At 39.4% G+C, this 24046-nt stretch overlaps 1 protein-coding gene across 1 annotated transcript in view; it reads right to left on the bottom strand.

Annotated features, from left to right (window-relative positions):
• Window positions 1–21175, bottom strand: part of apip (APAF1 interacting protein) — a 24915-nt gene extending 3740 nt beyond the window's left edge. Inside the window, exons 1-6 of the mRNA XM_050046405.1 lie at window positions 21037–21175; window positions 14815–14883; window positions 9728–9828; window positions 6598–6646; window positions 6374–6491; window positions 3784–3919 (exon numbers count right to left, since the gene is read on the bottom strand). Of these exons, the coding sequence (XP_049902362.1) occupies window positions 3784–3919; window positions 6374–6491; window positions 6598–6646; window positions 9728–9828; window positions 14815–14880 (470 nt within the window). The 5' untranslated portion in view covers window positions 14881–14883; window positions 21037–21175. The remainder of the gene's footprint in view (window positions 1–3783; window positions 3920–6373; window positions 6492–6597; window positions 6647–9727; window positions 9829–14814; window positions 14884–21036) is intronic.
• Window positions 21176–24046: the final 2871 nt, after the last annotated feature.

The raw sequence follows: 24046 nt of genomic DNA on the forward strand, positions 1-24046 counted from the left end.
ATAGAGAGAGATATATATATATATATATATATATATATATATATATATATATACAGAGATACAGATAGAGAGTGAGATAGATAGTGGGAAAGAGGAGGGAGACAGAGGTAAGAGAGAAGTAAAAAGAAATATTGCACATTCACATATGTAGTTTTTTGTCAAGCTGCAAGCGTCACATACGTTTACGACAAAATCACTTGACCACACCGACACCTGTGTGCAAACGGCGCGAAAGACGCTGTGCTGCTGCCAGAGGAGCCACTGCATGAGTTCCCTCTGAGCACCTCAGTCAGGCCCAACAACACCACAGGTTTATTCCACATTACTGAGGCTGCTCCTCTTTTTTTGGAACAACGGCAGAGTTGGTAATAATTTCACTTTAGCCATGCCTGTTGTTGCCGTGGGTAACAGTATTTGACTGGTCAATATGTTGACCAGTCAAAATATTGCGATATGAATTTTTCATATTAAAATCTTTACCGGTATTATCATGGACAATATGATATGGCACACTCCTAGTGACCAATAAATCAATAGGTTCACCGTTTTCCAAGGAGGCACACAAGGAAAAAGTTTTGTTCAAAAATTCATGGTAACACGGCACAACTAACCCATGTTTGTATTTCTACAGGGCTGCGTGTGTGACACTGTGGTGAGCAACATGGAGGCCCTACAGGGGACGGTCCTGTCACCAATTTCTGTTCACCCTCTACACCATGGACTTAAGATAAAACTCCAGGTTCTACTACCTGCAGAAGTTCCTTGACAACTCTGCAATTGTGGGCTGCATCAGCAACTCTTTAGTTAAGTGTTGTGAGCTGAACCACCTGCTGCTCAACAGTGGCAAGACAAAGCAGCTGGTGGTGGACTTCAGCAGGCAGAAAACACCCCCCATACTGAAATGAAGGATTACAAGTACCTGGGAGTTCACCTGGACAACAAGCTGGACTGGGCTAAGAACACAGAGGCTGTGTCCACACGCAGAAGACCACCTGCAGAGGCATCGTGTCATTCAGTGACCACAGTACCCTGCTGAGGATGTTCTACCAGTGTGTGGCAGTCAGTGTCATCGTCTTTACTGTCACGTGCTGGGGCAGCAGGGTGAGGGGCTGTCGATGCCAATGACATCACTTGGCTCATCAGGGATGCTAGCTCTGTCATGGGAATGGAGCTTGATTCTTCGGTGGTGATGTCAGAGAGAAGGACGCTGCACATGTGGCGCATCATAAACAGTGACTCAACTTTTACACAACATGCTGCACAGGACCACCTCTACCACCACAGAATATCACTGGGAATCCTTTCTCCCTGTGGCAATCAAACTGTACAACTCATCTACCTCATACAGAGAGATGGACAGCAGCCACATGGGGTGCTCAGGTGGCTCCAGCCTCCTTTTCACATCTGCTCTGTTCAGTTTAATCTGCCTCCTCCTCTCTGGATTACCATCTCCCTGTGGATGATAATTCATTACAACTCTCTGACTGGGGGGGGGGATCATGATGTGTAACAGCATGGACATGAACAACAGTCTGAACATTTTGAATTAACAATTTAAACTCCCCTGTGCTAAGATTTAATATTGCATACTTTTCATACAGATCTGTGGTCCTCATATCAACCTTGACGACATTTTGTATATTTTAGGTTTGCACCTTTTAGTTTTACAAACCTTTCCCTTGACTTTTTGTACATTTGGTTTTGCAACTTATTGATAATCCTAAAGCTACAGTTGGTAACTTTTAACTGTCACTATATTCTGAAAGAAATATATGACACAGAGTCTGAAAACATCATGTCCCTCCTCCTCTTCTGTTGGCATTCGCTAGAATCTACTGTGACACATCAAAAACAACCAATCAGAGCCAAAGAGTCTCTACCATAGCTGTCAAACTGTTAAACTTGGCAGTGCTAATCAAATATGAATCAAGATTCTGTTACTGCATTGCCTATTTCTCACCTAAGATGTTTATTCCAGAAACATATTTTTGTGCACTGCTCAGCTGTAAAATGAGAGTTTTTGACCTGGCTGCCATGTTGGAAACGATCAACTGAAAAACCAAGCACCGCCCACCGGCCAGACCAACTTTCTCATTTTACAGCTCAACAGTACACTAAAATATGTTTTTGAAAACACTTACAGTGACATATACGCAATGCAGAAACATGATTCATATTTGATAAGTGCTGCCTAGTTTAGCAGTTTGACCGCAGTTTACAGGAGCAATTGATATGACTGACAAATGTTAAGAGACTCCCCTGCTCTGACTGGTTGTTTTCGTACACATGCAGTAATGTCATTAGAAGTGCTACAAGACAAAAGAGAAAGTAAAGGGATATGTATTGTTTTCACAGCTTATCTGTCTCACTTAGTGCTATGTGAACGTGGTGACAGTTTCAGCAAATAAGACAAATTGTTTTATATTTGTTTTGATTTGCACTCTTCCTTCTTTACACTACAACAAAACAGTTTCCCTGCAGATTAAGGTTTTCTCTGATCTTATTTCAGGGTCGAATCCAAACAACAAAGCTGAAGTAGTTAAAAAGGAACTACACTGATTTTTTTTACTGTGCACAATCACAGATTCGTGTTGCCATATGATGTCAATACAGTAGATTTTTCTAACAAAATTCATATTGTATGTAAAATCTGCTTTTTCTGCTCAATATTAGCTTGCTTGTATGTGTAACATTGGATTTTAAAGTTTGGTTCAGACTTATCGTCTCGCCCTGCCCAAACCTTGCTAAACTGGAAAGACTGAGGTCTATTAAGCCAAGTTCAGACCAAAGATTCATGACGAGACAAGTTGAAACCTGCAACATTCTAAAAACCTGCCAGTTCACACCAATGCAACTAGATGAGACAGTGTATCATCTCTATGCAACAACTGTCTGTACTTCCAATCTGATTTACAGCTTTTCAGGCTTGTTTTGTGGCTGAATATAATTTGTAGCTTCCTAAAATGTGAATGAGGATAGTGATAGTGAGATACTGGCTACAGTTACATTTGTAGTACTGATGAAACTGCGAAAAACAAAACGAGGATCAGATGGACTGTATTCATGCATAAACACACCACAATAATATAAATTGGCGTTAGCACATACAACGAGCAGCAGCAGCAGCGACCCACAGTCCAACACCAGCACACTGTGAGGGCAGATACAAAGGGCTAAGCAGGGACAGAGCACCTGGCGCAGCAAGCAATAATGCCGTCTGCGGTCATTTTGACTCAAAGATATTTAGGGCCTTCAAACAGTGATGTTAACTGTGGTTAACAGCACAGACACACACCTTATAGTCTCTCGTTGTAGAGCCACTGCCCAAGATATAACACAGGTATCCATGCAGTGACTCTCAAAAGGGCCATAAATGTGCTACCAGTGACTGTCGAAACACTGAATTAGCAGAATTTGAGGTTGTAGTTTCCTTTTAAGCGCACTTTGGACAAGGTGAAGTTACTGAAGCTCAGTTAAAACAGCAACATTTCAAGTTCAACTGAAAACTTTTATCACAAACCTGAGGTAGAGCAGGGTCCTGCCTCTCGTGCAATGTGTTTGACCAGGTGGAGCAAACACACTGTGCGGATCTACAGATATCACGGGGGTTCCATATTTTGCATTCAAAACGGAGAATTTTGCCGAAACGCAATGAGCTTGCAGCTATGATTTCTGCTATGAGTGCTTTCATAAACAAGACTTTACAAACCTCTGCTTGACTGAAAGATGAAAATACTTAGAAACTCTTTGGACTTGACTAATCCTTGCTGCTTGATTACATACCGATAGTTGGTGCCTGAGGTGCCCTTACGAATCCCCTTGATCATCTCCTGGTGTGTTATCCTGAACTCTTTGCCAGGATACAGCAGCGTTGCCATGACAGCAGCCTTGGAGTGGGTGTGTATAACTGCCTGTGCCCCTGTATTTTAGCAAAGGAAAAGCAGATTTTTTATTTTTTGGGTCTTGTCTACTGATATTGTCTTTCTAAAATGATAATTGTAACAAGACAAGAGAAAGCATGCCACCACCCACAGATGATGATCTGACATCAAGGTGCACCATGCTTTGAAATTCTTTGGCACAATTTAAACTGTGTTAGTAATAGGTTCTACTTCTAAAGGCTTCATTATCTGCAGAGAAGGCAAACTAAACAAACTTTCACCTGGCATTTCAGGATAGAGCGGATGAGTAATTAAGAGAAACTGATACAAGAATCATCATTTTGTGGTGAGGTATTTCATTAAAATGCTGACCTTTAATCATAATGCCTTTTATTTAAAAACTATCCTCTGAGTGAAACTTTACTTCTTTATTAAATGTTATTTGTCCTGTATTTTCAAACTAACTGGAATACTTCTACAAACCACATCTTTCACATGGAAGACCTTCATTTTTGTAGAAAATAACCCTACTCTTATCAGCCTTTACGTCAGAGTAAACCTGTTCAAGGAAAAACATTCAAGGTATTTCATAAACCACTTTTATAGAATAAAATGTTAGAGATTAAATGTGTATAAAATGTAGTTGTTGAATAAAAGAAATATGATAAAAGAATGTATCTGGGGTCTATTACTGATTCTACAATGGTTTCAATGGCTAGTTTGTTAGATCACTTCTAATAACAAAATGGTGTGCTACCTTAACACCCTGATCACACAAAAATTTAGCAGCTGGAGGCAGCTCTTTGTAACTGTTTTTAATGAGAACCAAGCTTTTTGCTCGCGTTGTTTGCGTTGCGATGCGCGTCGCCTTTCTGCGCGTTGCCTTTCTGCGCGTTGCCTTTCTGCGCTCTAGGCGCCTTGCATTTTTGCCGGAGCGCTCGGAACTCCTCGAGTTGAGAAAAGTTCAACTCACAGCAGAAAACCGCCCCATGTCATGTCTTTTTCGTCATCTTTTTTCCCATTGTCCAATCGGATGATTTGAGAGGCGGGCCTTCTGTAGTTATCATGACAACAAGTTTACTGGTGGTAAACAATGGAGGAGAAACTGGGGGTAGTGGTTGCTGGATACCCAGAGCTATACGGCCTGACGATGGGGGCAGTTTGACAACCTGCTGTCTGAGTCACCCTGAAATATGCCTGGTAACAGCCACCATAGGGGTGAAGCTCCTGGACCAACTGGTGGTACTCCCTGTGACCCACCCTCCTTTTTAGGGTCTGATGTACCCACACAGATCTCCGTTTCCCTGTGCCCAACAAACTATTTGCTGACAGCCCCTCACCCTCAACCAGAGCTACAGCAAGTCCCCTCCGCCTCAACATTTTAGGAACTAGCGACTAATTAATGTGGAAAAAAACCAAAATTAAAAAAAACCCAACAACAACGATATAATGATTACACCGGAAGGTTAGTGCAAGGAAGTGATGGGGTGGTTGCCTGGCAACAACAAAAAGGTGCAGCAAGCGTTTTTTTTTACCAGTGGCATTCAATTTTTAAACGAAGGCAGTGCAGTGCACCTCGCGTTTTGCAACCTGCAAAATGCTCTATACTTTGTGTGATCGGGGCATAAATGAACATAATCACATGTTCATGTGGTGCGTGATGTACATCAGGTTTTTCTAATTCCTTTCACATTAGAAACTAGGCTTGGGCTGTGTCACTTTTTTCATAGTATCCTGAATTTCCAATGGCTATATTTGTGTGAATGCAATTGTCCGAATTCAAGTTTCTCTTTTTTCATCCAACTCAGGCTAGCTTCCCTGCCTTGTTAACAGAAACAAAATAAAATTGGTCTTGTTGGTCGTCTAGTTAGTTAGTCCAGGTTTGGTAGAAATAAATCCTCCATTTGGAAAGTTAGATTTGAAAATATACTGTTTTACCCTGCAGTCTATCTCTGGCATGGCTGTTTACAGTCCTGTAACATTTCCTTAACCACCTGCAGTCCCCATGTTTCTCAGCTTAGCTGCCTGTTTTTGGGAAAGACTGACCTCTGGTGGTGCGTGATGTACACTACATACAATACAACCTAACTACAGCATCTCTGTATGAGAGAGGAGCATCTGCAATTTTGATGGTTTTGAAAATTATACGATCAGGATTTCTAAATACCCTGGTATACACCATAATAGGGCCCAAGCCTAGTTTCCATGGCTACTTGTTACATCACTTCTATCAACAAAAGAGTGCACCACCTTAAATGAACATAATCAGAACATTCATCCAAAGTTTCTGATGTCATTCAGCCATTCACACAAGAAACATGTTTGCCCCATTATTTTCTCTGTGCTGTGTGAGTCCAGACAAAACAAGTCTATCACTGACTTAATTAAAAATCTTTGGTGACATTCAGATCACTGATCAGTTCAATCACTGAATGTCTGCAATGGGTGTTTAGTATGGGTGGCGTGTGTATGAAAGTATGAGAGTGATTCACCTCTCATGGTATAGGCATTCATAAACAGTGGTGTACACTGGCTCTTCTTTAACTTCTTCCAGGCAGGTGGACAGCTGATGTCCTTCTCTTCCACATCACACACAAACATGTCTTCTGGCTGAGTGACACAAACATTACAGCAAGTATTAACACACTAATCTGAATACTGCTCAATCAGAACTCAAGCAGAACAATATCTGACACTGTGGTTAAAACCTGCTCACCTGTATTCTCTCTTTCTGGACGCCTGATGGTGCAATGTAAATCTGCTCTCTGTCACACAAAAAACAACATGGTATGTATTAATATCAAGGAAAAGGGCATGGAAAATAAAGTATTTTTTTGTCCATTTACTTGGGGTGCCCTTTGAACTGCAAACATGAAATGTAAATAACGTTTTAATGACTATGTGATGTGTCAACACATCGCATTTCCCTAACCAAGAAATGAGTCATTGTTGGAATTATTTTCTTTCTATTGCTTAGACCAAAAGAACAAAAGAAAAAAAAAGGCTCGAGATAAAGAGAAGAAATCAACTGATTCTCAGAGTTGAATTTACAGCCTCATTTGATCCCCTCAAAATAAATATTGAGAGCCAGCACCATGCAGAAGATGAAGCTATTGTACTCTTTATATAGCACCAAACACAGCAGATAAAGGAGAAGCCTATTGATTTTTTTTTTTTTGTGCAAGGTTCGGCGAGGCCTCCTCAGGCTCTGAGTCATTTCTGAGTCAAACCAAAGCAACAGTGGAAAAAAAGAGCTTCAGAACTTTAAATTCAGAGCAGCCCTCGCAGGATATAAAAAGGACAACACTACTGTCTATTTAGTTTGCATTTGGAATACATGTACTACATATTTTCATCCAATATCTTTTGTAAATATTACAGGCTTTATTTTAATAAAGCAGCTTTTAGGTTCCTGGAAGAAAACTTACAGGAACAGTGTGTAAGATTTACTGGGATTTAGCAGAATCTAGTAGTAAGGACTGCAGATTGATCCAGCTGAAACTTCTTCAGGTTGGATTTCCTTCGGTTTTAATTGTTCAAAAGGTTTTAACTGAGTCAAATTATCTGCAGAGGTCTCTGAGGGTGTTTTCACATTATAGTCCTTTTTTGAACTTAAAATTGGAGGACAACCTCAGTGTTTCTGTGCTGTAGACTGCTGCCATTTGATCTATCCAACATTCTACATCTGGAGACGTGCAGTATCTTCCATGAACCAAACTACTCCTCGTCCTGCGTCCTTGCAAGCGTTACAGGCCAATGTGGTTTTGTCTGCTTTTTCATGCGTCCCAGTGTAATAGCATGTGATCTAGAGGGCTGAATACAATGGCAAAGAGGGGTCTAAATTCTCTTGGAGTGTTCACACATATGCAAAAAATTCTGAGTCACCGCTCTGAGTCTGTTTAGAGGGCTGAAAAGGACCAAGTGTGAAAACACCCTAACTGTCCAAAACGAATGCACCCAGTGATTAAAACAGGTAAAATACACTGACTAAACCAGATTCACGTTGTATATCTGTGTTTCTCAGGTGCTGTTTGGCACGTCAGAAACAGGTTGCTAGCCTAACACCTGCTAATGTGTGCTCATCTTTTTCCTCTGATAACTTAAGATCTAGACATTCAGGAGAGTTTTACCCAGGTGCCGAATTATCCACAGGGGTCTCTTAAGGCTAGTTGACATTACACAATTTTCACCGCGATTTTGACGTCGCAGAGGATCTTGAGAGCCACCTTGGGTCGGAAGTGAGTCAGCAGATAGTTTGCCAAGACGAGTTCTCATGTCTGTGACTGGGACTGGATATCTGGCATGCTAGAAAACTGGAGAAGTCTGACACGACTGACAAAGAGCATCAGCCAGTGAGAGGCGGGATATGTCCCACGTCAGCACGCAGGAGGATGGAAGAAATGTGAGGACCCAGGCCCTGGAGGCAGATCTGATTCAACACTGGGGAGAATATCCATGCCTTTACGATGTTTCGTCTCCAAGTTTGGTGACGTCTGGGGCTTATCTGGGGCTCTGTTGGCGAGGGCTCGGTGGAGAAATCTTTTGGTGTGCAAACACAGGTCGTAATGCCGTTGGTGAGACTCCCGATGACAGAAACACACGTCGCCAGGTATGAACACTGAAAAGATTACGATAGTCTCCGTGATGCATTTTGCGGGGTGAAAATCGTGTAATGTGAACTAGCCTTTACTCTCAAAACCAACGGACACAGTGATTTAAACCAGTAAAAACACTGACTAAAGCAGTTTCACGTTAAAAAAAAATGGTGCTTTTCCTACGCTTTCATGGTGGAGGGGCTGCTAACTACAGTGGCTGGCACAAAACCACGAATGGCTGGTTTGTCTGTTCTGGGCTACTGTAAAAACATGGTGGTGCAACGTGGCAGACTCCATGGACAAGGACCTGCTCCCTATGTAGAAATAAACTGCTTATTCTAAAGTAATGAAAACACAAATCTTATTATACACTAAAGAAAGTATGCTTGCATTATATTCCATTTTGCCAATATATCCCCCTAATTCCTACACACTGAATCTTTAAAGCACCAACAGTGTACAAACAGCTATGATTTATTAAAAAAAAAAACGAAATAATTCTCATTTATTTGACCATGTAACTGATGTTGGGGCCACAGATTGAGACTTCACATGTCTCCTATTTCTTTTTTAACTCCATAAAAAAACTCTCAACTACAGAATAGTCATCACTACGGCAAAAACAGCCATTTGGAGGAATAATACTCCGCAGAGCTGAAGTATTGCAGTGAAGCTTATTTTCTATAGAAATCTAAAAGGTATAATATTTTAACAAGATGAAAGGAAATTCTCCTGTGGATCATTTTAGAGTTACAATGTTTTTCTATCTGAATGAAATACCACCATACATGGAGCGGCGGCAGTCAGTAAATCTTATTTGGTTTCATCTGAGGTTTCATCAAGTTCCCCTGTTGGCTTAATAAATAAATGTCTGCCATTCCCCGTTTCAAGCAGGGATTTGCTGATGGGTGGCGCTTTCTTTGTAGTTGCCGTCCAAAACAACACAGTTCAAAGATGCTTGTAATAACCTGTCAAAGCCTTCAGTTTGAATTCTGTTTCATTATGGCAAAACTGTGGCCTTCTGTCTTCACCCTAGATTTGCACACACTGTCAAAACCGATATAACTGACCTCACATCAGCCTCGCTGCACTTTTGTCAGCACATAAATGTTATTAAAAAAAAGAAATCTCCACAAAAGAATTTACTTTTTTGGCACGATTGTCAAATACATGCAAACAGAAAAGTTAAATGAAGGTGAGTCATTTCTGAACCTTCGCAATATTCTGCAAGACATTAATTTACATACGTACCCTCGTTTCAGACTGATCCCTCCGCCCGTCCCTGTCACCCATCCAAGCTGGTAGAAGAGTCGGCATAACTCTGGGATGAGTACGCGAGGGTGCTCCTTCTCCTGTCACAGACACAAAGCTGTCAACCATGTTATCATAGCTCAAGTTTAACAATCTAATTCAGTTTGAATAAAGACATTAAATACTAAATGCATGTGGTTAAATGTATAAGCACTGTTCTTTTAATGTTGATTATGTAGCTGTTATTTAGTATAACCAATGCATACATTATCAAGGAAATGGTTGGTGATATTTTAGATGATTCATATTGTAAACAAATGCCATGAAAAAAAATGTATTCTACTAACAAGCACTGTCTGTACAGGCAGAGTGTGATTGATCTTGTGTGCAGAAGAGCTTAATTCTTGTCCAAAAACTATAAAAATACATCAATGGCCCCACCATTGCACTGGGTGAAAAGTCTCTAAAATACCATTAACACACACTGTAGTAGTTTTGAATCCGTCCTACACACACTACTAACATGCAGTGAATACTCACTAGAGCTCCCTATGTGGATTAATCCACAGCTGAAAACAGTCCCTAACAAAACCAGTAGTTAAGGACTAATGGGCGAGAGGCTCTGTGCCAGTAACAGGGTCAGGAAGTCAGAAAAAACTGAGAGACGGACTAATGCATTGTTGGTTTTGGTCTTTGTTAACAATAAGAAAATATACAGCACAACACCAGCCATGAAGGTTGGCCGATTGGATGAATGTATCGGCTATTGGCTGAGTACATCGTCAGTTGTTTTTGGGCGATTTTTGTCTTTTTGTTTTGCTAATTTAATGGTCTGCCTCCAAAGAACCAGTGAGAGCCACTCCTCAGCGGGCAGCCGGCAGAGAGAGACAGCGGGAAGAGAGACAGCAGGAAGAGAGACAGCAGGAAGAGAGACAGCAGGGAGACAGACAGCGTGAAAAAACAGCATGTAGCGCCGGCATATTTTCACATCTAACTCATTGAATTAAGGGTTTGTTTTGACCAAACCAGAGTCTGTGATTGTTGTCAGAATGAAAAGACTAACCAACTGTGTTTTTCTGTTTTATTTTGTTTGTTTCAAGTTTGACTTTAGTGTGTTTTATGACGAGTTAACAAGGCAACTAAGCTAGTGCTTCTTCAGTGAAACAGAGAAACTTGAATTCTGTCTGTCAAATCAGACATGTCAAAGTATTATAAACAAGTAAATGAAGTAAGTGCATTCCTCAATAAAAAAGTAAGGGGTTTGTGTTTCTCATACATTGATTTATTTTTATCAACAATGACCTACCAAATTTTGGCTTTCCATTTTTTTTTTTTTTACTATTCAAAATAGTACAATAAAATCTGATATTATTATAGCGCTGCACGCAGCGTATTGATTCACTCAGCCCCTCATGGAGCTGCTCTCCCACCCTCTCTGTTTATGATGAGACAGTCGCACACCCCGCAGTGTAATGGCAGCATAAGAAAGGTATCAGACCCCCTGGCACAATCATGTTTTCTTCCTCTACAGCTGCGACAAACATTCACACTGTCAACATGTATGACTCTAGTTAACATGCTGCGCTTGCTCTTCTTCTTCCTCTCTGTGTTTACTGGCAGTGTAGATGCTATGCCTTTGGATTATTGGCTCTATTCATTTCATTATTGGAATGATAAATAAGAATATAGTTCAATGGTGTTCATTATGTCTTCAGTTTTCGATAATCACTTTAGTTGCTCTTTTATCTCAGACAGGTGTTAAGGTGAGGCTTCTTGTCATGTTTCGGCGGAAACCTCTGCCTTCCTCAGAAATGCCACTTGGTGGTGGTTGTGACGCGGAAATTTCTCATGAAACATGTCAAGAAGCCTAAAAAAAAAGACAAAAAAAGAGATAAAAGACCAACTAAAGTGAAATAAGAATATAAATTTCCCATTNTTCCTCAGAAATGCCACTTGGTGGTGGTTGTGACGCGGAAATTTCTGCTGAAACATGTCAAGAAGCCTAAAAAAAAGACAAAAAAAGAGATAAAAGACCAACTAAAGTGAAATAAGAATATAAATTTCCCATTATCAACTGATCATTTATGGCCTGATATATATTGTGTATCCCTGTTTAAAATGTGTATATGCCCTGTGCTTTTTAGCCTGAAGAATTTAATTTAAATTTATCTTTATTTGTTGCAGAGGGACGATGTACATTAATGAACATTTTAAAAATAAAATGTAAATGCACCCAATTGTAGCCAAAAGGCTAATTTCCATTGGCAGTCTCCCTGCCAGAAGGAACACGGCTAAGTGACCTGGTAAAAAAACAACATAAGAATGTCTATCCGTCTCCTCAGATTCTGGTGAACTTCTACCAATGAACCAACTGCAAGCATCCTTACCACCTGCATCACAGTATGGTATGGCATCTGCTCTGTCTCGCACCAAAGGCTGTCCTGCACAAGCAATGTCTGTGGAGGCCACGCTGCATTATCAGGGACACCTCCAACCCCAGGCACAGACTGTTTGCCCTCCTTCGCTCTGGGAAGCACTACAGGACTCTGTGTTCCAGGGCCAGAAGGCTCGGACTAACTTCTCTGGCTGAATCCAAATGTCTGGACTTGCAGACTTTGTGGGGGCGTTCCCAGGAAGTCTGAGAGTGCTGAGGGCTGTCCAAGTCCACAATTCAACCAGTCCACAAGGGGCCTTAAGCGGACTTTCTAGGGGTCCGCTTGGGGTGCAGATTTCAGGGGACGTTACTGATTAAATAATCCACAATTCATTGCAACACAGACTTGACATTGTGTTTTTTTTCTCAAATGCCAAAAAAACAACTTATGAATGTATAAAATAGTTATTGATAGTTAGGCCTAATAAAATCCTACTTGAATTGTGTGGGCCAGAAATACTTTTCAACCACATTATGATACAGAAGTATGTATCAGTATAGGCTGTAGAGGGAATGAAAATGCATTTTACTCTTGTGGCCTATCAGGGTGCTCAGTCTAATAGGCTAAAAAAAAATGGCTGAAACACAACAAAAGAAGGTCTTCTAATGTTAGTAATGACCAACATATTGAGTTATAGTCCTGTACTGCTTACAAACACTTCTGTTTTTGAATGTGTGTTGCATTGTATGCAGTTGTCTGAATACATTTTTGCTCAGTCACAAAAAGGCTATACGTGATAATGTGTTATCTGCAGGAACAGATGAGTAGGAACTGTTCATTAACTTATATGACATATATTAATATAACAGCGATAGTTGAATGTTTCCACAGCAACGAGTAAAGCAGTCTCAAGGGCTGTCTATCAGCCGCTCGCAGTCTCTGCCCTCGCAGACTTTTTTAAAGACAGTGAATATGTCACACTACATACAACTGAAATCCGTGAGGGCTCAGTCTACAAGTCCACTCTCTGGACTTGTAGACTGAGCCCTCACGGATTTCAGCCTTCCTCTGACCTGTCTCCTGGCTGAACTTTGCTTCAGTTACCGAGATAGTTTCCACCCCATCCGCTAAACATTTCCCCAACCCCTTGTACCCAGAAACCCCACACCCACCTTCCTCCAGTGACTGAACATTTGCACTATGATCAGGCCGGCCGTCAGGGGGGGTCAAAGGGTACGGAAGACCCTGGCCCAAAACCAAAGGGGGGCCCATGAAAAGGTCTATGGTTGACCTTTAGATTGGATCAATGACAACAACTTACTGACTTAAATCACTGACAATGTAAGTTATATGTATTTATATGATAACCAGAAACCAGAAAACGAAAGGAGCAGCAGAGAGGAGAGAGCAGAGAGGCAGTGGCCAAATGTCTGGCAATAAAAGTGAAGGAGCAGCAGGTATGACTGGCAGAGCTTAAGTTGGGGAGTGAGGTAGAGTCATTTTTAGTGAATAAACCTGCTGTATCGGGCTCAGTTTTAAAGCTACAGTGAAGACACAGATGTCATATTAAACTAGCGGTCCTAAGGCATCCATGGTACCAACCGAGTTAAGCCATCTTGTCGGAAAGAGGGCTAAATAATGCTCCAAAGCTACACTAAATTTTGGCGAAGTAAAAAGGCACAATTGCCTTTTTTTTCCAAACTGGTTGATATCTCTGCATACTGGGGTCCCTAGACAGTCTTGGAACTGCATAAATTGGGTATAACTGGAAAACCAGAGTTGACAGCCATATTCTCTTTTCACTATTTCAGTTCAGCACACAATTTAACCAATATTTGGTTGAAGCAGCCCTCAAGATTGAATTAATAAATGAAGAAAAAATGATCACTCCTGATTTGATTTTATAACTTAAAACCTAATTTTCTCAATCAAGTGTTTGATTTGACTTTTCTCTAATCATTCACTGGACAGCATTTTTTGGCACAGGACAAACATGACTACCTCTGCTTTACAAGTACAAATCGATACCCTTGCCCGTGGGGTGTGGATGAGGAGCCCACGTTTGAAAATTGTCCCCCTGCCCGTATTACCTAACAGTTGGTTTGACTATGACTTCCTCTGGCTGCTGCATCATACTTATCCATTTACTGCCACACTACTGCATTATACTGTATATGCACTCACATATCCCCACATGTTTACACTACTGTCCACACTATGCATATTCATATTTAGACCACTGGCTCTACCGGATCTGATCGATTGTGTATGCAGCATATTAAATCATACTTGTAGCTGTTTATTCTGTTTATGTTCTCACTATCTCTATTTATCATCACTTATCTGCACTATACATTTTGCCTGCTAACTGTTGATACTGTAACATATTCATATCTACCACTTACTGTTTATTCTACAGTCTATATTATATATCACGTTGCTATTTTACTGCTTTTGCACTTTGGTTAGATATAAGCTCATTCATTTCTCAGTACTTGTACTCTTACTTGTGTAATGACAATAAAGCTGAATCTGATCTAACATCATCATTCAATGTAATCACTGTGTATGTGGTTACTGATACTGAAAAAGTGAGTTAAAAACCATAATATATGCTGCAGTTTGACTCCTGCCAAGTAATTCAGGTGTGTTTCTATAGCAACATTTCATACAAATGCATTTCAAAGTGTTTATCAGCCATTTTATGCTTACCTGTTTCTCTGTGGCCTCTTGACCTGCATCTTGGCAGCCGTTGCTGGTGCCACACAAAGACGACATCTCCTGCGAGAGAAAGCCATTGACCACATTTAGAGACAATTCACAATGCCAAGAGAAGACATAAGGGAAATGGTTGCAGTAACATTGATCTTAGTGTCATGTGAGACAGACTTAGTGCTCTTAGGTCACAATGAAACAGCATTCTGTCAGCGTCTTACTTCCTTATTCTGATTCATTCTCCACTGAAATCAGATAGTGTTGAGATAACACAGGGATGAATTAGTGAGGACTGATTTACATTTCTCACTAATTCCTCTCCTTCCTTCTCCTCCCACACGTCAGTTAGGGAGAAGTCGCGGCTTCCTTTGATGGAGGAGCTCAAAAAATCTCAGATGCCACTATTGATTTGAATTTCTAGTTATACGAACGACTACACAATGGAGAAGCCCTTAAAGCTATGGCGTTTTTTAACAACAAGATTTCTACCAATACGAGACAATAAAAATGTGGAATTGATTGTTGGAAAAAGGCAAATGAGGGAACAGGGTCGATTTTCATTTTGTTGTGATTAGGGTGTCGGTTCAAACAAACTATGGAAGATTTAAAATGCCTAAATAAAAACAAATCAAACAAGGAAATAAAGTGAAATACCATTCACACTGTCATGTATTTTTTATGTTTGCATTTACTTAAAATTTAACAAAAACACACAACATTAAGACAGTTTAGTTTTTTGTCTTTCACAACCAAATTAATTGTTTTTCGTCGTGACATGAAATCAAATCACAACACAGAAAACAAAGTGAAAAGGTAGGCTGCATTGTCTTTCAGTATTGTCCAGCACAGAGAAACCTAGGCCTCACCAACACTAAATGTACAGCCCTGAGACATGGGTTAAGTAGAGCAGCAGAACACCGTTTTCACAGTACACAGTGTTTACTGATAAACAGTACAGTTTGAGTGAGAAGGACTTTAGAGACAGTTTTATTATCCTGGGATGATCCGTCCTCGAGGGCAGCCAATGGAATTACTTCAGGGCGTATTCAAGGCAAAACCTTCTGTTGCCTTCCTTCCCAGGATATCAAAACCTCACTTCCTGTGGGCTAACTGGCTGAATGGACACTTGTACTGACTCCACATTTAGTCACATTTGTTGTTGTTTGTTTCAAGGGATGGATTGTGCTGCAGGAAGCTATACAAACACCTAAAGGCGCCCTACTGGCAGAATGCTCAGTAAATGTTGACAGCTACCTTGTGTTAGCTTACAGTAAACACTTGTATAAGCTAATGTTATTGTTAATGGATATCTGCAAGCTAGATAGCTCGAACTGCCTGAAGGGCTGAATGCGAGACTCAGGGATGAATGAATTTTGCAGTGCATAATTTTACTTATTATCGCGTCAACTTTGTTCTGACGACACAGCAAAGTTATATATTTTTTTAAAAAAGCCTCTAAAAAATTATGAGAGTCCTTTTGTACCTGTAAGTTAATTATTTAATTGAAAAAAAAAAGATGTTCAGCTTTCACCTGTAAGTGTAATGTAATACAGTACAGGCTATATTTTTTTTAATATGTGTTCTGTGTTGTGATATGATTTTAATGTTGAATGGAAAATCCAGGCCACAAAGGAAACAATCTATTTGGTAATTAAAGACAAAAAGATAAATAATTGATGTTTTTCATGCCATTATTATATTGTTGATGCATACAAAGGATGTATATTGAATTCACTTTATGTCTTTGTTGGACTGTATTTTCTTCAGGCCTTTTAATCTTTCATTGGCACAGTTCTTAAGCGCTTGGACTGCTGATTGGACAAAACAAGCAATCTGTAGGATAGGAATTGTGCAAATTTGCAGGAAAGCCCAATCAGTCTTTTTTCAGCATTGGCAGTATAAAAACAAAATCGGGGAGTGCGGCAAAACGCCGCCTGCCTACTTTTGTTTAAATACAGAATGCGCCCTTTTCGGGGCAATGGGGGGCGTGAGCAAGTAACAAAACCTGTAGCTCAGTGTGTAACGTAAACAGTGACGTACTCCGAGGGAAGCCACAGCTGGTCAGTCCTTCAGCGATTCTCTCATAAGTCGGCCTGTACCTCACCGTCCCCGTCATCTGACGGTTAATTTTGTCTCCCTTGTTGCTCATCTTTACAGTGTATGTCAGGTTTGTGTTTCCCTCTTGCTACTAGCTGCTCATTCCTGCTATCAGCTGTTTCCTGTTTATCCACCACCAGTGGGTCGCACGTGCAGCGTCATCAACAGCTCCTCCCACAAGTCTTCAACAGCCCCACCCGTGGCGGAAGGGCGCCTCGTTCTTTTTAAACCAAAAAGGTTCCACCAATATGTCTACCCTACGAGGCTTAAAATTGGGCACCTCGGATCAACTCGCCAATCCGGCTCTGTATGTCTAAATGCTCACAGCTTGCCGGCAAAACGGCCCAACATTTGCCGAAAATCAGGCAGTGTAAAAGGGGCTAAAGAATGGATTAAAATATATCAAATAAAATTATTTAGTGTTAATTATTTTATGTAACTTTCAAGTAATGTCCAGTAGCCTCATTGTTGAGATTGCCTCTGTTTTCTCCTTGTGTGAAGGAGCAGTGTAACATCTGGCTGTAAATTTTTTCGTGGATGTTACCAGTGCCAGTATTCTCCACCAGGCTCTCCAATGTTTTTTGTCATTATCCGCTTTGCTGTCTACCTCCTGCCTGATCCCGTGTGAATGCAGCATCAACTGAGAAAATGTCCTATTATTGTCCAGATTGCCTGCATTTTCTTTTCTCCTTGTGTGACGGAGCTATGTAACATCTGGTTAATGGTAAATTTTGTTGTGGAGGACAGCAAGAAGTTCAAATATTTTAACTCTGACTGGCAATGCTGTCTGCATTTACCACCAGCCCCTCTTAATTTTACTATCCTGCTAATATAATATCTGGTTTACCGTCTATCTCGTGCCTGTTCCCATGTGAACGCAGCATCAACTGAGAAAATAATAAGCAGATTAATTAATAATTGAAGTAAGTGTTAGCTTCAGTTGCCCTAAAAATCAAATTCAGTTAAAACTAAGCCTATATGATGACTAATTCATTCACCTCCATTGAGCACAGTTTGCATTTCACCACAAATATTTAATAATACAAATGATAATATAATATATACAGACAGCTCTAATGAGAAGCCACTTTTTACTTTTTGGTCATGACTTGTGGAGGAAGTTTTGTACAACTGAAGCCTGTTTCCTGCTAAAATCTCTGTTCTAGCTACTCTGGAAACACTAGCTTACATGTCAGCACACATACTTGGATGAAAGCAACACTTAGTCATTTAAGTAAGACTATGCAAATTTGTGTTGCAACGAAGGACTACAACAGGTTAATATGCTTAATTAAGTTGGCTCTATGTTTCAGAGTGTGTGTTTATTAGTGAAACCATCTGCTGTTGTCTTTGGTGTCATCTGACTGAGGGAGAACATATGGTTAGATGTTTTAGTTAGCCAAGTTATTAGTCTGCACGTCACAGTTTATGACTTATTTATTCAATATGAGTTGCCACTTGCCCCTGGGGAAAAAACGTTAAATCTTACTTAATGACCAAGTAGTCACCTTGGGGCTTTAGGAACCTATGAAAGACATTTTTCACCATTTCCTGACATTTCATAGATCAAACGATTCATCAAGAAAATGACAGGCCGATTTAATTGATGATGAAAATAATCGTTAGTTGCAGCCCTTGAAATTAATGAAAAAGAATGATATGATGTTACTTTCATCATTCACTTCTTCACGTCAAAAATATTACGTTTTAAAATCAACATTTCCAAATCACAGCTCCGAGGAGCATTGCTCTGATGAAAAGCTTCTTTATAGTTTTTTGGTTTTGACTTGAGTGTGTTTACAGTAGCACGTCTTGTTTTCTACAATGGAAGCCTGCTATTAAACTCTCATGTGACTGCTCTGACAATACTGTGTACATGTCAGCACACATCATACTGGGATGAGTAAGCATGTGTCACTAAAGACTGAACAATGAAAAAAAATCACTGCAAAGTAAGACCACATCAGGTCATGTCATATCATTAAATGATCCTTTGTTTCAAGTTGTGTGTTAATCTGTGAAATCAGCTGATGTAGTCTTGGTGCTGAGTTGGAATGACAACTTAATGTTACATAGTACAACCAACATCTGTGATTAGACCCAAGATGCGGCATTCAGGTCAATAAATAGGCAAATTTGTTAGTTATTGTTTGTTTATTTTATTCTTTTGTAGACAAATGCCATATGGTACATGTGCACACATAGGCAGTCACAATGAGTGCATTGTTTTAGGTATAACAAAAGAAAAATAAATTACAGGTGTTCAGGATATTTAACAAGACATACTGGTAATAAGTATAGTATAGTATAGTAATAATAATAATAATAATAATAATAAATAATAATAATAATAATAAGTAATTAAAAACAAATGCACCGTTCTGAAAAATAACCCATGTGGCCATTGTAGTATGCACGTTGTTTGACTGAAGTACAACATATGGCCAGATGTTTCAGTTAGTTTGTTAATTTATTGACTCTCTCTAGTAGCAGCTTATACAAATCAATTAAAGACAATTATATGAGGAGACAAACTTCATTATAAATGTATACGGTCACTTTGTGATTTACTTCAGGAGGGCAAAGTTCACGCTACCTCACAGATGTTTTGTACCGAGGCCAGCTCTAATGTGAAGCCATTTTTCACTTATTAGTCATAACTTGTTCTGGGTGTTTCCCCAATTCTTGTTTAATACAATGACAACAAATCAAACTCCATTGAAGCTTTTGTAGAAATACTGTGCATGTCAGCACACATAATAGCTAAATAAGCAATCCTGTGTCACTAAAGACTGAACTACTGTGTGCAGATTTTTTTATCATTTAATTCAATTTTCTCGGTTTCGGGTTGTGTTTTAAACGTGAAATCACCTGCTGTAGTCTTGGTGCTGGGTTAGGATGAAATCTTAATGTTACATAACCAACTTGCATCTTTAAGTGTGTGTAAGATACACATATACAAGTTCAATAAACAGTCACAATGTTACAAACATGTAACATTAAACTTTTAAAATCGTAACATTGTTGTTTGTAAATCTTGTTCCTTTATAGACAACTGCCAGTGTTGAGAAACTTTTTATTTTCTATTCTCTAGTTCTTTAATGAACCGCTTTTAAATGTCCTATTAGTATGTTTCTTCTGCACCTTGTCTCGATGCTTTTGTTGTTTTATGTAGACCATTTTGAATTGCGTTGTTGCTGATATGTGCTATATAAAATGTTTTCTTATAAAAAAAAAAAATGCTATAGGTTACAGATTATGCGCTACCCTGTTGAAAATGTGCTAAGTAATGTAACTAATTTAACTACTTCATCAAGGTAATATAACTTATTTCATTTAATTACACTTGGATTACTTAAAAAAAGTTATTAATTGGGCAATAAAGGTGAAAAACGTCAGAAAATAGCATGTCAGCATGGCGAAAAGATGCAAAGCAACAGAATGAATGTTATATTCTACATTCAAACAGTTACTGTAAAATATATTTGGATGTAACTCCTTTGAAATCACCAACATTTTGGTCAGTAACTATAATTCAATTGCATATTTCCCCAGTAACTGACTACATGCATATGTATTTTGTAATTTAATGTAACTAGTTACTCCCCAACATTTACAACTGCCATATGGTGCATGTGGCAAACATACAGGCATTTGCAATGACTTTTTCGACTTGTAGTGTAGCTTACATTAAATAACCCCATTGAAATACAACGTTTATATCTTATGTCGTTGACTGAGAGAGAACATATGGCTAGTTAGAAGTTTTAGCTAGCTTAGTACTCACACTAAGTTTGAGAAGTCATTCGCTCCCTAGCATGTTAAACCTGTCGTACCAAACGGACAGTCAGCATTTATTAACAGTACTGTTGTCTCGTTTTTGGTAGCATTAAAAGTTTAAATTGTTACCTGACAAAAGATGATAAAACTGAAGTTGAGTTCTGTGGAGCGTGTGCTAACGGAGCCTCATTAACATCAAGTAGCCACAGCTGTGTCTCGTCTGCAGCCGTTACTTTGACAACAGGTTAAGTTTGCAAACTCATTGTGTTGCGGCGTGAATACGGCAGTTTAACCACAACTTATAAAACCAGTAACATATGTGCAAAGAGCAGAACTTCTTACCGTACGTGTGTTGTGAAGTCTGTGGGTGAAACTTACGAAGTTAAAACCACAGACATATGTCTATGGCTAAAACAGCTAGCGTTTGGTATTTAACTGCTAGCGTGACGTCATCAGCGTGCGACATGCAAACAGGATGCACTGCCGGATGTGTCTGTTAAATCTGTCTCTCGGAAACGTTTCGCCTCAGGATATTTGTATTTTTAATATGTCTTTTTTTACCAGCTCTATCCATACTGTACATCTCATACAGATACATAATCTGTGGTGGAACTCTATTAAAATACTGTTACAAATAAAAGTCCTGTATTCAAAAAGTTACTCAAGTAAAAGCACAGAAGTATTTGTAACACATTGTACTGTAAGACAAACAGTACAGCAGCTACTTATTGTGGAGAATGAGCCGTGACAGTGTTATTATTATATTCAGTAAGCAGCACTTAAATGTTGTAGTTGGTCGAGGTTGAGCTTCTGATGGCTTTACAGGCATCACTTCTTATAGAATTAACTTTTGTATGTAAAATCTCAACCTGAAAACGAACCCACAAGTATATCTGGTAAATAGGTCAGTGGAGTTAAAAGTAAAATTTAAGATAACTGAGTAAAGTAATATGCCTGAAACTGACAAGTAGGTCCAGGTGCGTAGCACCAAATTCTGGGGCCTGTCCATATGCAGTCTCTGTGGGCCCTCCGCCCTTTCTCTCTGATCCATGTCTCTCTTATATTTGTTTCATTTTATTTACAAAGTCAGTTCTCTTTATTATTTTTTTTATTTACAAATTCAGTTCTCTTTATTTTTATTTTTTTTTATTTTATTAACAAAGTCAGTTCTCTTTATTTTATTTTATTTTATTTTATTTACAAAGTCAGTTCTCTTTAATTCATTTTATTTTATTTACAAAGTCAGTTCTCTTTAATTCATTTTATTTTATTTTATTTACAGAGTCAGTTCTTTTTCTTGCCCTTTATTTCCCTTCCTCTGGGAAAAACATGACAAACCATCTTGCATCTTTAAGCGGTGACAGAGAGGGAGACAGAGAGTTTCCAATGTTTGTTTGCTTTTTACACAAGGTTAAGTCTTACAACAGATGTTTAATTTTAATCTAGCTATGGCACCAATTACTTTAAAATAAAAAAAAGTGCTAACAAAACCAAATTTTTTGGCTTTTTTAGGGCCTCCCTCCTATTGGGGCCCTGGGTAATCAGTCCCCTCACCACAACGCCACTGGGTAGGCCTACAATACCTGGATAAATGTAGATAGCCTAGTTACTTTCCACCACTGCATATCTTGCTGCGATCATGTCTACAGTGTGTATGTTTTTGTTTGTTTTTTCCATTCATTCATTTGTTTTGTACATGTTGCATATCAAGCTGCATATCACCGACCATCCCCTCGATCTGGACATTCATTCATCTTAAATATGCACTTTGCTACTGTTTGCACCATCTGGTTTGATACTAAACTGTTTGTTGTAGGCCACTTAGGCTGCAGTGTGCAATGACAATAAAACTGAATCTAATGAAATCTGATCTTTATCTCTACTCTTACTGTAAAACCACCCACCCATTCCATAAGCATGTTCCATTTTCTCTGAGTGCATGTCAAATGTGTCTTATAGATACCTTATTCTCAATGTTCAACATTTAAACTCTGTACCCTGTGTTATGACCTAATGATCCTCCTTGCTCAAGGATACTTTAACATGAGGACAGGAGGAGCCAGGGATTTAACTGCCAATCTTTCAATTAGTGGACGACCCACTTTACCTGCTGAGCCACAGCAGCCACCATATTGAACAAGAGTTAGGCTAATAATTCCCATTTCCTAATAACGTCATATCACCACAGTGCATCTCTGTCCATTGATACCAATATCTATCAAGCCTTAAATAAACTTTATGGTCAAATAAGCCAATAATTTTTGGCCAAGTATGTTGACAGACATGAGGAAATTTTCCCCCAGTTGTCAGCAGCTCTTAATATGTGTAAATGCAGTGCAGACTACAAATGTAAATGAAGATAACATACATGTGCAGCTAAACAGATCATTATCATATAGCCTACAGGCAAGATCTGTATAACAAACATACAGGTCATATTGTTAAGGTATACAGCATATAGCATTGGTACAGTGCAAGATAGGGCAAAAATGCTGGATAAACATTCACATGATTTCTCATTAACATGGGCTAAATGGTTCTAAATGCTGTAAACAATAGAGCCCTCCGTTCCCCTTTGTTTCCTTAATCCACCTCGATGGTGAGCCCATACAGAAATCAAATATATAAACATGCTGTTTATGTCTTTGGTCATGAACTTACTGCTCCATTGCAACCCATAAACGCAAATACCATGCAGCTTTATTCATAAATTTTAAAGAGTGCTGTTTCATAAGAACTTGTGCATCTAGTCTGAACATGCTACAGTATCTGTTGGTTTGAAAGATCCATATATGGAATGGTCTGCAATTGCTCCATCGAGCCACTCCTCCTCACAGCTTGGCTTTGTTTTCTTGTTGAAAAGACTCCAATTCCTATTGCGTGTGGGAAAAGATAACTGAGAGTACTCTGTGGAAGTTCCCATTTTTGACCAATCTTTAGCATGGCAGATGTTGGTGAGGGTCTGTCTCTCGTCAGAGGGCTCATCATAGTAAGATTCAAGTGTCATTATATTCTCCAACTGGACTGGTGGCACAAACACAGGATGAATAGGTTTGTAGAAAAGGAGCTGAAGCAGGCCCACGATCTTTAATCCTAATAAGATATTTTCGACCCCTTCAACGAGCTGCTGTGTGTACAAGGCTGATTTTAAAGGGAAAGTTCTGATTTTTTGAAGTGGGGTTGCATTATTCATAGTTTGTGTATTACATACAATAGATGTCAGTCGGCATGCCCCGAGGTGGAGAAGCAGGCTGGAGTTTGACACAGAAGCTAAGCAATGTAGTGCTGTGGATGGGGTTCTGCAACAACACATATTTTAGCCACCCAATCAAGTCCCACCTAAAAAAATCAG

This window comes from Epinephelus moara, chromosome 1 (genome assembly GCF_006386435.1).
Source record: "Epinephelus moara isolate mb chromosome 1, YSFRI_EMoa_1.0, whole genome shotgun sequence".
In the NCBI taxonomy this organism is placed as follows: Eukaryota; Metazoa; Chordata; class Actinopteri; order Perciformes; family Serranidae; genus Epinephelus; species Epinephelus moara.